The sequence below is a fragment of the Peromyscus leucopus genome, chromosome 8b (genome assembly GCF_004664715.2).
Source record: "Peromyscus leucopus breed LL Stock chromosome 8b, UCI_PerLeu_2.1, whole genome shotgun sequence".
Classification (NCBI taxonomy): domain Eukaryota; kingdom Metazoa; phylum Chordata; class Mammalia; order Rodentia; family Cricetidae; genus Peromyscus; species Peromyscus leucopus.
In genome coordinates this window covers 20,237,905-20,253,481 of record NC_051086.1, presented here as the reverse complement: position 1 = coordinate 20,253,481, position 15,577 = coordinate 20,237,905, and the positions used below count along the sequence as shown (strand labels likewise).

Genomic DNA, 15,577 nt, shown 5'->3' with positions numbered 1-15,577 from the left:
CATGGGGAGGGATGGGAGGAACAGACTCTGGAGATACTCTGGACTTTCCTGTCTGCCTTGGGTCTGCACCCAGACATAGCAGCCTCAGAACCTTACACACAGTAGTGAGCATCCTTTGGTGCAGGTTGTAGACTTCCTGGCTCCTCTCTGCCAGCCCCTGAGAAGCAGTGACCACCGTGGCCTGCCATCCTGAGCAGATTCCTTTCTTCATCACCACCATCACACAGAGACAGGTAGACCCACCCCTGAAATAAACACAAAGGGCTGCAACCCCTTTAAATGAACTGCATCAAGCTAAGTGAGAGCTCAAAACTGGTTTGTTTTTATGCCGCGGTTTCTGTTAACATTTGTCCCCAGACTTGGGGGAAACCCTTGCTGGGGACAAGGATACCCATCTCCATGTAAAATGCTAATCTGAGCTAGAAAGGCACAACAGGTACCACCACAGACCCCCAAACCCTCTCCGCTGGTGGCCAAACAGGTAGCCAACCAGCCTGTGTGCCGTGATCCCTGTGTGGTGGTTTTGTGGTCCTTCGTCTCTGTGATGGAACAGAGCTGAGGCCAAGAAGATGCCGAGAGGAACAGTAAAGAGTCTGTTGAAAGCCCTGGACATCCATGGCCAGCGTCCAGTCACAGGAGAGAAAAAAAACAAGGCTCAGTAGACGAGCGTGATCAGTTGCAGTGGCACCAGAGTCAGCCACAGGACCCCCTGTGGGACCTTGATCTGTTAGGAGGAAATTTATCCTGTGATAGGTAATACTTAAAAGAGGAATCACTTAGCACCTAGCAAAACACAGCGACCCAGCAGGTACTCAGTAAATGGTTGCTGTTGTCTTCATAACATCTGCAATAATATCCATGTGGGTCCCAGTGGAAATTATCTTAAGCTATATTTTCCCACCCTTTAATCAGCTCTTTGTATGCTTGCTTTTAAAATCGCTCCCACGAGGACACAAAGTAGGCCACTGCTCAGGTGGCTGCTGCTCCCTGGAAACTCTGAATAGAACACAGGAAGACACAGGATGAACCTCAGGGTTGGATCTAGGGTGTCAGCAGAAGCCTTCCCCAGAGGTCGGCGCTTGCCCCAAGCCTCTTCCCACAGCCTGAATAAGTTGTATTTTACCTCAGTGGGTGTTATGCAAAGCCTTCAGAGAAGTCAGAACAGGAAGGTGCACAACTGTCTCCAGGCTAGCCAGATTCATGGCGATGAGTATTTCACCATATTGAGTTTGGTTTTTTCTTTCTCGTGTGTGTATCTTCTCTCACAAACATTACGGCGATCATGTGTATAAATGATGCGCATGTGTTACTACACATACATTTTCTTTAAAATTTTTATGAGTAATTGCAGTTGTCAGGAAATTTCACCATGCACATCTCAGCCAGTATTACCTAAGGACAAAGACATTCTCTTATAAAATCAAAACAAAAGGTCTGGGGAGATGCCTCAGAGGAGTGAGGGCCTGCATTCAGATCCCCAGTGCAAAGCCAGATACAGTCGCTTGCATCTATAATTCCAGCACTGTCACAGTAAGACTGGAGATGGACACGTCTCCAGAAGGTTGAGGGCCTGGCATACTCAAGCAGCTAGCAAGAGACCCTGCCCTGAAACACAGTGCAGGGTGAGGACCAGCACCCACGGTTCCTCTCACCTCCACATTCATGCTGTGACATGCTCATGTCCACACTCCCACAAGCACTCATACCCATTACACATATACCATACACACATATAATATACACAAAGATTGAAAAGTTACATAGAATGACCACTTGAAGAGATTTCATGATGCCATCTACAGTCTACATATAGTCAGCCCTTGTCCCTGTAATGCTCCTTAGAATTCTAGTACAGTTTCCTACCAATACACAATATTGAGTTGTCAGACATCTGTGTAGATATTAAGTAAAACCCCCCTCACCACCCTCTGCCTTTCAGCTGTTGGGTAGATCAATTGACTTGAACAGACTCATCACTCAGCGGATTTCTGCTGCCATGTACAAATCCTTGGACCAGGCCATCAGCCGCTTTGAGAGTGAAGATCTGACTTCTATTGTGGTAAGACACTGTAGGCTTTCCTTCAGGGATGTCTCGGATTGATGCCTAGTTGGAAATGGTTGTAGCAGGGGTTGTCTTTCACACCTGACCAGAGTGGCTGGGGGAAAAAAAGTGAATAGAATGGAAATGATTTTACCATCCTTATGGACTGTCAGGCAGGTCTGGGGCATGGAGAAGAATTTCCTTGAGTTCAGAGTATCCCTGTTTGGCTATGTCCTTAGGCTCTACAGAATAGCACAAGCAGGCAGAGTCCCCATAGGCTAGAGAAAGCAGCACAAGGTCACTTGAAGGGCATGCTGTTGCTGAGGGCCTGAGAGGGCTCTACAGCTGGCTGGTTGTTCTGCTGTGTCCTCATCATGAAATGGTGACCAGTTTTGAACAAGACCCTGCTTTTTCATTTTGCATCTGTCCCTGTGGCACAGTCAGGAATAACCTTCTAGAAAACAGCAGCTGGAATTGCCCCCTGCCAATTGTTTCTCCAAGAGATAGCATAAAGGGCATTGAACTAGGTCACCAGACTCAGACAGACTTAGCCCTTTCCCATCCCTGACAGTTACTAGCTCTGTGATCTTGGGCAAGTTCTATATCTTCACCAATCCCCACCTCTAAAGTGAAGGAGGAGATATTGGAGTCATTGGAAGGCCACAGGAAGGACCAGTACTTGATAAACACTTAATAAGTAATAGCTTCTTATTTTTAAGAGAAAAATCACTATGGGGTTACAGTGTTCTCTGAGAGTGGGGGGAGGAGGGACTATCTACACCATCTCTTAGCAGGATGTGTCGCACTTACTCACCTGAGTCTTGAGTCACTTATGAAAAACTGTAGAACAGTTCACATTCCTGAAATCACTTGGCCGCCTTTATCTTGGGAGATGCAGTTCTGTTTTGTTCACATTCAAATGTCCTCAGTGCTTATCTGTCAAGAGGTGGGAGTTGGAGTTTCTTCTCTTGTCCATCTGTATATTTTTGTTTCCTACTAATGAGCATGTCTGGATGGCAGGTATCCATGGCCACTTCCCACTGCCTGGAAGACACTGGATGTTCTCTTGGCTAGAACAAAATGAAAACACTCAGTGAAAGCCCTTGTTAATCAGTTGAGGCCGTGATCCCCACCCAGAACATCCTCTTCCGTGAGGCCTAGGAAGGATCCCCTAGGGAGCCTCTCTCCTGGGGGGGGTAGGCATGGTTCCTGTGGGCCTTCACTAAAGCAGCCTCTGCCTCCCAGAAATGGCAGAAACAAACCGAGGAATGTGCCCTTGCCCTCCACATTCAAAACTCCTGGAAAATGTGTGTGAAGTCACTGCGTGTGGAGAGATAGGCCCTGCTGTGACTGGGGGAGTCAGTCACCTTGTCGTGCAAGTGTGCTGAGCATGGAATCTCAGCGAGACGCGACAGGCTGGCAGGCTGTGGGCTAGCCTTTTTTTTTTTTTTTTTGGCTACTGGTGTACTTGAAATCTTGACTCCGGGACCTCTGACAGCGCCAGACTAGCATTCCCAGATGGCAGCCAGCTCTGACTGCAGACTCGGGTACACCGGCCCAGCTCCCCTGAACCTGCAGTCAGCACCCCAGGCCCACCTGCCTCCTGGCCCTCCAGCCCCTGCTGAGTTCAATTCTCAGAAGCCTGCTGGCATCTCCCTGGCTCTAATGGTTGCTCTAGTGTGGCTACCCCGTTTTCTCCTCATTCCCACTGGTTCCTCCACGCTGCCCATTTGGCTGTTATATTTTCCCGGTTTGCTTTTGTATCGCAGTCCCAACATGAGCAGAGTTGAGTGCTGTCTCCTTATGTCCACCCTGTTAACACTAACACAAGCGTATGAAACTTAAAGTCTTAGAGCCATAGGACAAGCCTGCTCCCCAGCTCTCATTATCTTCCCCCAACAGGGCAGCCCAAGCAGTGTGCTAAAAGGGCTCGGTGACCTTAGAAAGGAAGTCATTAGCAATTACCGGGAACATTTGCTGCCGTGTTACCCATCTGCAGCAAATGGGAACAGAGATGCAAGAGCCAGCTCCGCCCCAAGAGATGGAAGCAGAGAGCTGAGTCTGTATCTCTGCCCTTCATTTTCTTCTTGGTACAGAAACCAGGAACATTTTTTTCTAACTTCCATTCTGTGTTTGAAGTCCAAGTTTCTGCATTCTTTTGGAATACCTAGGGTCTGCCATCCCTAGTCTGTTGTAGCATGGCAACAACCAGAGAGTGTCAAAGTACCAGGTCCGGCCCTGTATGATGGGTTCTCCACTCTGCACAGATAACCCATCCTCTGGGCCCTGTACGATGGGTTCTCCACTATGCACAGATAACCCATCCTCTAAGACTGCCTTTTCCTTCCCAGTTAGGCTCCTGTTCTTGGCCTGCCTGGCCCCATTGCCATTAGTGTTTGCAGTTTTTAATCTACGTCCCCACTTTACAGCCATGCAATCTGATTCCAGAGCACAAGCTGCAGTGTCAGAAGTGTGGACTGAGGCTTTCACCCTACCAAAGTGGACTTGTCAGGTCAGGGGGGTGTGGCTGGTGAGAAGGGGGCCACATCTTTGTGGCCAGTGACTCACTGAGCTCCCTGGGAAAGCTGGCCCATGCCATCCCAATATGGTTTTAGACTATAAAGACTGGCTTTATATCACACTCCCCTTTCAAAGGACCTCCAACCTCTTGCATCTCTCCAGGCAGATGTATCAAAGAGATCAAGGACTCATGATTTGGAATCCAAAGACCCAGAATGCCATCCCAAGCACTTTTTTATAGTCCTTGTGGAACCTCGGGCATGTTATTGGCCTTCTCGACTTCTGATTCTCCCCTCTGTAACAGGAAGAATGATACCACTCTGTAAAGCTGGCTTTGCCAAAGCATGGCCAGAGTGGCCTCAGGTGCCCCAGAACTTGAGTTTTCTTTTCCCTATTTGGACTTTTTGGATAATCATGATTGACAAGTTGCAGAACAACAAGAAATGAAACCCAAGCAGAAGGGTTTCCTCATCATTTTATTACCCAACAAACACAGCATCCCACTCTGCAAACCTGAACTCTGAGCTTGCCCTCTGCCTGAAGGTGGGACTCCAAATCAGATCAGAGCCTATGGCACACACAAGTTCCTGGTCATTGGGGCTGAGTACAGACTACAGGTGCCTTGGGTGACTCAGGACCTGCAGTCCAAAAGAGGAGGCATTCTATTCCTAAAACACACACACACACACACACACACATACACATACACATACACACACACACACACACACACACACACACACACACACACACACACCTTTAAAAATTCCAATGGTAATTTTTTTTTGTTTTGTTTTTTTTTTTTTTTTGGTTTTTCGAGTTGTTTTGTTTTTTAAGATAGGATTTTTCTGCCCTGGCTACCCTGGAACTCACTCTGTAGACCAGGCTAGCCTCGAACTCACAGTGATCCACCTGCCTCTGCCTCCCAAGTGCTAGGATTAAAGGGGTACAACACCACCTCCTGGCTTCCAATGGTTTTGACCGTGCTTAAGAATGTTACCTTGGAGCCCAGTTCCTAGATCTGAATCCAAGTTCCTCATCTTCTCAAAACCCTAATTTTCACATGTATAAGGGACTACAGTGCAATACTGGAATATATATATATAAAATGAGAATGTACTAATTATGCTAAACCATACAACATTGCCAAAATTTGATGATGGTTGATCTAAAAACCTTAGAAATGTCATATTCCAGCTGAATAATTAGCCCTAAGTAGGGGGTAGCTCCTATTTAGCATTTTCTGCAGGACAGAGAAATAACCTCTACTGAAATGCAGTCACAGTATTACATATGACGCTGACACTAAGAGACAGGCTTTTCCCTCAGTGATTAGGAAACCAGAAAGCACATAGACATGGCTGCAGATGGTCAGCGATCTTCTTCCAGGTTCCTGTCCCAAGAGTTTCAGAAGAAGGGGACATTGTCCTGTGCCACTGCATGGAGTTCTAGTCCTTATATGGGAGATCCAGAGGTTGTCTGAGGGAGGTCTCCCAAGTCATAAGAAATGTGCAGCGTGTGTGTGTGTGTGTGTGTGTGTGTGTGTGTGTGTGTGTGTGCGTGCTACCTGCACTGCTTTAGCAGCCTTGGGTTCTCTCTCTGTCAGGAGCTAGAGTGGCTGCTGGAGATTAACCGCCTCACGCACCGACTCCTCTGTAAGCACATGACACTGGACAGCTTCGACGCCATGTTCCGAGAAGCTAATCATAATGTGTCTGCCCCGTATGGCCGCATCACCTTGCATGTCTTCTGGGAGCTGAACTTTGACTTCCTCCCCAACTACTGCTATAATGGATCCACAAACCGGTAAGGGCATCCCTGTGCAGGGGCCATTGGGCAGGGCAGGAAAGGAGGTTATGGTCAATTGCCTCTTCAATGTTCCTAGCACTTCTGTTCATTCCTGTGACAAGTGTTTATCTGGAGCTGCTATAGGCTCTGTCCTGGGGGTAACAATGTCATGGCGAGCAACCAGATGCCATCCAGCTGCTTAGAGCCTTCTAACCAGACTTGGCCCAGTCCGGGAATGAGGCAAACCTCAATGTAGGCTTTTTCCTCCAAGGAGGTGATGCTGGAGGTGAGTTGTAAAATATCAACAGGAATGAGTAAGGCAAACAGCAGAAGCCTATTATGGGCAAAACTTCTACCTACCTAAGAAGCAGGGATGAAGGTAAAGGATAGAGGCAGCCTGCAGAGGGAGCAAGCTCACTGATAAGCACTAGAGAAACCAGAATTGTTAACCGCGCAGGCTCTTTTTCTTCAGCAGAAGACACTGACACCTGTTTTCTACTCAGAAGGCTGGGAATGGATGTGTTAATACCTGGTAATCTTTGCTAGTCTGTAAAGCCAGTCCTCAACGAATCCCCCAGCATCCTGAGCATCATTTCTCAGTCAACGGAACTCATTCTCATGAAAGAAGTCCCGTGTACTTTGCAAAAAGAGTTTGCTGTTGTGCTGATTACAAACTGTTCTTCCAGAGGCCCTTATCCTGAGCACTGTTCCTCAGTCAGTAGAGCCCATTCTTGTGGGGAAAGTCACAAATGCTTTGCTAAAGAACTGCACTGAGAGTCTCTATGTAGCCATGCCTAAAGCTTTGTTGTGATAATTTTCACAAGGAAACTTTTTTCCAGTCTCACCTGTTTAAATGTGTAAAAAATAAACCGCCTGGTGTCAGACTCCCGGAGTTTTGACCCAGCACTGGCTAGCTAAAGTCCAGCTAATCCCAAGTTTCATACCTCATCTACACATGCAGGGACTCCCCCCACAGCAGCCATGAAAGATACAGTAGGAACAGATTATAGGCACCATAGGCCGTAAAAGGAGCATCACCTGGGAGATTTTGATGAAGGACGATGCTCTGATCACATGGTACATTTGTCAGGACATGCACTTACCTGGACATGTATGTGCAAAACAGACCTCTCTGCGGAGTGGAACTTCTCCTCCTAGAAGGAGCCCATAGCTCTGGGGCAGGCCCTGAAGTAGAGCTGAGATCTAATCCTTTTCCTCACACAGAGCCCTATATCACCCGAATTCACAAACCAAGGGAGAGAGCAGGTGGATGGGTGGAAATGTGGAGGTGCCGTCTTTGAGCCCCTGGAGCCCAGATCAGGGTGGTGTGAACTGAATCCACATTGAATGAATGGAAGGATTCAGGAAGACTCCGCACACAGATGAACCTGAATCTGTGCATTGAGCAAGACGGGCCAGCTTCATAAAGATGTGACTTTATGGCACATTTGAGTCAGGGCTACAAACTCAAGCCTGGCTCCAAACTCTATCCCCTCTCTTGTCACGAGCCATGACGACAGTACATGAATGGACACTGTCTATCAATAGCCCATGTACTGATAATGGTGTGGCCCGTCTTCATTTGGGAGATACGTTGTCATTGTCCCCCCTCCCATTTTTGTGTGTGCATGTTGTCTACATGTATGTATGTTTGAATATGTGTGGGCACACCAGTATGCATGGAAGCCCCAGGTTGATGACAGGAATGTCCCTCCGTAGCTCTTCCACCTGATTCATTGAGAAAGGCTCTCTCTGTCAACCCTTAGCCTGCTTCTTCAGCTAGGTTGCCTCCCTGCCCTCCTCCGGGGATCCCCTGAGTTCACCTTCTACCTTCTGAGGTTAGAACTATAGGGGAGCAGCTACCTCCCCCCCCCGAGCATTTTTCCATGGGATCTAGGGACCCCAACTTTGGTCCTCGTGCTGATGTGGCATGTGCCTAACGGCTGAGCCGTCTCCCCAGCCCAGTGTCGCCATCTTTAGAGGGTGGCTAGGGGAAAATCCAAAGAGGCATAGCCATGACCTGAAGATGACTTCGAACTCGAAGTTCTGCTGGCACTTCGGCATGTTCACTGGTGTGCCGTTGTTTGTGATGTTTTCATGCTCAGGGGCAGAGCTGAGTCCTCGCTGCAGCGCCATCTGGCCTGCAAAGCCGAAGGATTTTCTGCCTGGCCCTTTACAGAGAGTTTACTGACTAAGCGTGTAAACCAAACTGAAGCCCCAGAGAAGGCCATCTTCAGACCTAGCCCGCCCTGACTTTCGTGCCTCCTGGGCTCCAAGTTTTCCTGTTTTTCAAGAATAGGCGTGCAGCTGCTCTGTAGGCAGCCATCTGGGACACGCTGCAGCTGGAGTGGGAGGGATGGGAGGTGGGAGTGGGGGGGGGGCACGCTACTGCAGTCTCCTGTCCCTTGAAAGATGTCTCTGGGACCCAGTTCACTGCGGCTCTGTCTCTTTTCTTCTAGTTTTGTCCGAACTGCCATTCCCTTCACCCAAGAACCACAACGAGATAAACCCGCCAACGTCCAGCCTTATTACCTCTATGGATCCAAGGTAATTAATTAGTCACGGCCCATCCCACCTGTGACAGAGTGAGAACAATACAAATAGAAAGGTGTTCCCAGAATCAGAAAAGTCAGAGGCTGTGTGGTCCAAGAGGCCCACTGAGAGCCAGGCACAAACCATGACAAGTCCATCCATCTTTATTGGTTCACAGCTAGCAGGGATGGGGTGAACAAAGCTCTGGGGGTTGGGGAATCAGGTGGGAGCTGAGGAGAGGGGTGAGTACCGTGCCGAGCTTGGTGGGTAAATGGGTATATGGGGCTTCTCCTTGCGGCGTCCCAGTTTCTCCCGTTTCTTGGTTGGTGATTCTGGGATTTGGGGCTTTGTGAATATAAAGGGTTTACAGACAGAGCTTGACGGCCATTGTAGATGGCTGGGGCTGTCTCTGAGAAGAAGATTTCCTCTTCCTTATGTGGCTTTTGTTCACATACACACATTCATTCCAAGTAATTACGCCTACAGGTAACCCATGTCTGGCCTATTAGTGTACATCAGGGCTGCAAAGACATAATCTATACCTATCTATAATTCCATGTCCACATGTGTGGTAGGGAATAGTTTTCACCAAGTCCCACCAGTGTCGCAATAGGTATAGATTGAATTATGATACGGGCTCAGGTGGGAGGAATAAAGAAAGCCACCATAAGGGTGAAACATGTCTCCCCCCACCCCCCAAAAAAAATAGAGGCAACAGAACAAAAAACAGCCACCTTTGATCCCATTTTCAAAGTATGCAGAGAAAAGCTTACAGGAATACGGTGGGTGGTGTGAGGTCAAGAGAGCTTCGGATTTCGAAGTGTGGTTAACCCAAAGAAGATCCGGATGGGGCACTGCCAAGGCATAAGGAAGATGCTGGGGGGCACAGGTGTCTTCTCCAGAGGAGTCAGACTGTTCAAGGTCATTTTCTCAAATGAAGAGACGCTTGTAACCCATGTGTGGCAGCGCTCAACTGTCCTAATGCTGGAGAGGCCACAGCAGTAGGACTGTTGTGAGTTCAAGGACAGCCTGGTCTACATGGCAAGTTCCAGTCAGCCAAGGCTAGGTAGTGAGATTGCACACCCAAACCCACCAAAAAGAGGGTGGGGAGGGCCGGCAGACAGCATTTGAGGTGGCTCACAGACATGGTCCACACACTGAAACGCATGCTTCCCTTTCCAATCCTCGTTCAAACCTTCTGTCCTATAAAGGGAAGCCACTTACATTAGCGTTGATGCTGGTCTCTTCAGCACTGGCTGACCTCCCTTTTGCTCCAACACAAGAGAGATGGTCTTAAGCCCAGAGGCATTGGCAGACAGAAGTCGTCATCAAATTTAATATTATTTTGTTGTATGTATTCTTACATCTGTTCTGTTTATAACAAGAGGGGCCTGGATTTTTGTTTATGGGGTAATACAAGGCTGTCTTCTAAGGGTCTATGTTTTAAATCTGTGGTCAATTTAAATAAAAGGTGTTAGCTGTTAAAGATAAGCCAGCCTGTGGCTTTAAAAAAAAATGAACCTGGGGGTGCAGGGTGTGGTGTGCAATTACTTGACAGTTAGAACAGGGCTTTCATCCTTTTCCAAAGATTCTCAGGATCCACATCTGACTCTGCATTTCATTCTAGTGTCTCAGACTCAGGTCCAGCTACTTTTAACTCTCTGTGATGCAGCCACAGTGATTTTAATATTGAAACCAGGTCTGCAGTTCTTGACTAGGCCTCCAAATGGACAATACTAACGCAACGCCTTGTTTGCCCTTGACATACCTCGAGGGCCTGTGTTTTCCAGCTTGGGGACCGTTGTCATTTGGCATCCATCCAACCCCACTCATCTATACAGCACTGTCATTTGAGAGGAGAGAAGCGGGTGGCCTGTAGACAAATGTTCACATAGGACACACTACAGACAGCATTTTAAGCTATGTGAAATGGGCCATCTCCTCCCCATTGCTCACGCTCTATAGTGAGGCAGTATGCCTGGCTGGTCACCACGCTCTCTAGCTAAGGCCACCACATCCAAGGCATCCTGGTTGGCTTCTGCTTCTGGTTCAGCTTCTACTCTGGCCCCAGAGTTCTTGCGTGGCAGTTCCACCAGGGGGAACCCCTGCAGGTCGTCTTCCCTCTGACCAAGGGCTGGGGCCTCCTCGGGCCATCTTACCAACCCATTGGCTTCCTCCATGTGGCCAGCTCTGTAAGACCATCGAGGCTCATGACAGCGGATGCACCAGAACTGGAGGCAGATGAAGGCCAACACAGCCGTGAAGCAGGCCAGCAGGATGGCCATCAGCACCCAAAGGGAAATTTGGGGGTCCACCAGGGAGCCCCCCGCAGCCAGTGGACTCTTATCCAGGGTGTGGAACATGGTACAGTAGTGACTGTATGGGAAGGCAGCCTTCTTGCAGCTGATACAGAGGAAGTAGAGCGTGGAAGGGGCGAGGTGTTCCAACGCCACAGAGGTGATGGTTCGAGGCACCTTCTCCTCGTGATGGAAGCTGTAGCGCAGATAGCCGGAGAAGATACTGTTCCAGTTGGGCCTGTACATAATATGGTAATAGTCCTCCAAGCAAGGCTCTGAGGACGACCAGGAGATGATGGCTCCCGTGTAAGACACGTTCCCAACCTCAATGTTCATCCCGGTTCTGGAACCAGATCACAGTGAAGAGTGACATCCCACAAATACTGCCTTTGTTATACAGACCAGAAAATGGAAGCCCAGAGGTTAAGCTATGTAAGGCAGCTAACAAGGGGTAGGATGCAGGTGGGAATGAGGGCTGGCTCATGACAAAGCTGTAGTTCTCAGGCCTAAGATGCACCCCCATGGCCCCAGCCATACCCATCCTGGCTGAAATCCATTACTTAACAACATTGATCCCAACCCTTACAAACACAGGCAATGTGAAGAGAGATCAGTAGAGTCTCAGAGGGCCTACCTTATGATTCTCAGATCAGTCTCTCTCTGATCTCCTGACTCTGCCGCGTGTGCTATGAGCTGTTACCTAGAACATTCCGCCCAGTGGCTGGTTTGATTTCTTTTTTTATTTATTTATTTCTTTATTTGTATTATTTTAAAGACTGAGCTATGTTTCCCATGGCTAGTGAAGATTCACTGCAGCACCTTCCTGCCGCGATCCCACCTCAGAGTTTCTGTTAGCGTTTTGTTTTATCAAAATCCAAGGTACCAAGAAATTAGTTTCTCAGGTCAAGGTCATCAGCTTCCAGGATAGCTTAGCTTCTAATAGTCCCGGTACCATGACTTGTGATTATCTAACCCAGTGGTTCTTAACCTTCCTAATGCTTCCATCCTTTGATACAATTTGATACCTTTGATACTTGAGGATCCCTTGGCAACCCTCCCCCCCCACCAACACCACAAAATTTTTCGTTGCTACTTGGTAACTGTAATTTTATTACTGTTATGGATTGTAACATAAATATCTATGTTTTCCAATGGTCTTAGACAACCCCTATGAAAGAGCCTTTCAACCTCCAAAAGGGGTTGGGGACCCACAGGTTGAGAACCTATGGTCTAAGCACTCACAGAGCAAGTAAGCAGTTGCTGAATCCAAGCTCTGCTAGAGGACTTCCCACATGATAACAGACTCCACTCCCATCTTACAGATGAGCAGCCTGGCATTTCAGCTAACAGGAGGAGAGAGAACTTAGCCACTGGGTTTCTCTGCAAAGCCACGGGGTTTAAAAACAGAATGTTACTGCCAGATGAAGTGCCCTGGTGGCTGTGTGGCTGGACAAGCCAGATGAGACCTGTTCAGCTTGCCAGCCTTACTGTTTTGGTAACAGAACGACATTAGGTTTTTGGTTTTTTTTTTTTCTTTCCTTCTGTCTGAGAAAGAAAACTGCCCCTCTGAATTTCCCCTGATCAAAACTCTAGGGACAACAGTGGGCAGCCTCCCTCTCTATGTTCTGGCGACCGGCTCCCCTGCCTCTCCCCCGCCTTGTTCTCCATTCCTCCTCTCCAGCCAGAAGTGCAGATCTGCATTGTAGATTGAAATGCACTGTAAAAAGCAGTCGGTCAGACTGTAGCCCAGAGTGAATGCTAAGCCAAACTGATGTCTGTTTCTATGCTTGTGTTATCAGCGTAGGTGAGCCATGAAAAAAAAAAAAATGTGACAACGTGAAGTAGTTTTTCAAGCCTTGATTTTCTTCTCTAAAGACAGTGAAATGCTTAGGAGAGGGAATCACTCCTTTCCATTCGGCTGGGAATGTCTGCCCAGTAAATGGGAAATGACAGAGATGAGACAGGTATGTGCAGATCCTCCCAAGAGATGCCTGTCGGCAAGGAGACTGATTTACTCTCCTTTCCTGGTCTCGTCATATATGCTCACTTCCCCACCTGGGGACCCCCACGTCCAGCAAACACACTTCCAACTGCCATAAATGGGGAGGAATTCATAGCCTATAGTACACAGCACCACGCTCTGTAAAACCCTCCCATCGGGGTAATTGGGAATCCTAGCCTCACGCATGCCTTTCCCTCTGTTTGCCTCCTCTGCTGCTGGCTATGTTATAGCCTGGCTTCCCTGCAGCAGACATCTTTAAGAGCTGCTACTGAGGATGCCAGCAGTATCTTCGGCTTCCGGAGATAAATCCACCACCACTACTGTATTTATTTTTCTTCCTGCCTTCTGTTTTTTGAGCTCTTCCTAGTTTTAGCTGTTCAGTTCCCACAGCCTGGCCCTCCTCCAGGCAGTGTGAAAGGAAAAGCCATTTTCATTTCCAAGACAGCCATTCTTGTCTCTTACCTGATGCTCGCAGTATATGCGGTTAGACTTCTTTCTCAGAGAATGGACCAAGTCCGAGATGATGTGCTTCTCCCTCCTCCACACTAGGCTTCTCCTCGGTGTCTCTCTCACCACTGAGTAATCCCACTGTCGCCCCCAACGCTCACATTATTCATTTCTTCAGATCAGCATCATTCACCATGGCAACCAGCAGGCATCTACGCACAATGCTTTCAGGGACCAGTCTGAGAAGGCTTTTGCCCAGTGAGAGGAGCTTTGGTTCCTCCGGCCAAAAATGAGCCGTATTCTGCAGGTTGATCCCCAGAACACTACATTCTTCTGATGCTCCTGTATTTTTTCTATAGTTGGCGTGTGTGTGTGTGTGTGTGTGTGTGTGTGTGTGTGTGTGTGTATGTGTATGTGTGTGTATGTATGCATGTATGTATGTATACATGTTATACCTGTGTAGAGATCAGAGCACAGCCTCAAGTACTGTCTGTTTTCTGTCTGAGACAATCTCTCAGCCTAGAGTCTCACCAAGCAGGCTAAGGCTAGCTGGCCAGTGAACTTGGCCAGCTCTCAGATGATCGAGGCATACCACCATGCCTGGCATTTTTACATAGGTCCTGGGGGTTGAACTCAGGTCCCCAGGCTCATCGAGGCAAAGGATTTACAGCTGAGTCGTCTCTCAGGCTGACTAGTTACCGTTTTTTTTCTTACTCCTCCGTGTAGATCTTACCTGGATAGTGGTTTCAATTGCCAAGATGCCCTTCTCAGTGCCCTGGGGAACTGCCAACTCATCCCCATCCTTCCCCACCCCACTTCTCCCCGTGACTCTTCCCCACCTGTACATCCCCATCCTTTTTCTCATCTCCTGCATTGCCCTTACGTTGTGGTTCTGGATCCCGGCTCCTCCATCTATAAAGCTATGGCACAACAGGGAACAATATGGGCACTAACGTTTGGCATCCCTGTACCCTGGTCCAGACTGCTCGCCTGTTAGAGCCCTGGAACTGGGTGGAAGAGTGGCCTGGCCCCCCCAACGTCAGCGTCAGCACACGCCTTATTTAGAAGTAGAGTCTTCTTCGGGTGGTGATTAGTTAGGGCTCTCAAGACGCAATCACCCTTGATTCACTCCATTGACTGGAGTCTTTCTGAGAGAAAGAAGAAAGGTTGAGCACACGGAGACACACAGAAGGGGGAGGCTGTGTGGAGACAGACACAGGGATGGGAGCGATGGAGCCCATAAGCCAATAAACCCCAGAAGCCGGGAGAAACAAGCCCGCCCTCGGAGCTTTCGAAGGCAGCATGGTCCCGCAAACATGTTGATTTCAGGCTTCTTGTCTGCAGAGCTGCGAGAACACATTCTGTTGCTTCTGAGGCAACGTGTTGGTGCTGATCTGTCACAGCGTTCTAGGAATCAGCAGAGCGCTCCTTCTGGTTGGGCTCACTCACAGACAGTCTTGCAGTTCTCAGCACAGACATCTGAGCAGCTGCTTGCCAGTCCGTCACCCAGGATTGACGTGAGAAATGGCAACAGTCTAGTGTTCTTAGTTGCAGACGGTACCCAGTGTGCCTTTTCTCTGAGGACTCCTGACTGTACTTCCCTTTCCGGTCGTCCCAGACCCCTTCCTGTTTCCATTACAAGAGTATACTGCCATCATCTGTACAGGAGCCCTGAACGTGTCTGAAGTGGAGGGTGGGGATGAGCTCTGATTTTTTTTTCATGTGTGTAGGTAGGGTGTGTGTGGGGGGGGGGATGTGCGTGTGTGTGTGTGTGTGTGTGTGTGTGTGTGTGTGTGTGAGTGAGAGAGAGAAGAGAGAGAAGAGAAAAGAGAGAAAAGAGAGAGAGAGAGAGAGATGTGTTGTAATATGTGTGTGTGTGTATGTCCATGTGAAGGCCAAAAGCTGATGTCAGATGACTTCCTCAATCATTATCCACCTTGTATATTGAGG

At 48.5% G+C, this 15,577-nt stretch overlaps 2 protein-coding genes across 7 annotated transcripts in view; one reads left to right on the top strand and one right to left on the bottom strand.

Annotated features, from left to right (window-relative positions):
• Cyfip2 (cytoplasmic FMR1 interacting protein 2) overlaps positions 1-15,577 on the top strand; it is a 119,022-nt gene that overhangs the window by 62,648 nt on the left and 40,797 nt on the right. For all 6 annotated transcript variants that reach the window (XM_028864240.2, XM_028864239.2, XM_037200883.1 and 3 more), the window contains 3 exons: positions 1,940-2,059; positions 6,168-6,367; positions 8,809-8,896. In XM_028864240.2, coding sequence (XP_028720073.1) covers positions 1,940-2,059; positions 6,168-6,367; positions 8,809-8,896 — 408 coding nt within the window. The remainder of the gene's footprint in view (positions 1-1,939; positions 2,060-6,167; positions 6,368-8,808; positions 8,897-15,577) is intronic.
• On the bottom strand, positions 9,045-13,869 carry Fndc9 (fibronectin type III domain containing 9). The gene is made up of 2 exons (XM_028864243.2): positions 13,643-13,869; positions 9,045-11,521 (listed from the first exon to the last, which is right to left on the bottom strand). The coding sequence occupies exon 2, from the start codon at positions 11,512-11,514 to the stop codon at positions 10,834-10,836; it is 681 nt and encodes a 226-aa protein (XP_028720076.1). The 5' UTR covers positions 11,515-11,521; positions 13,643-13,869; the 3' UTR covers positions 9,045-10,833.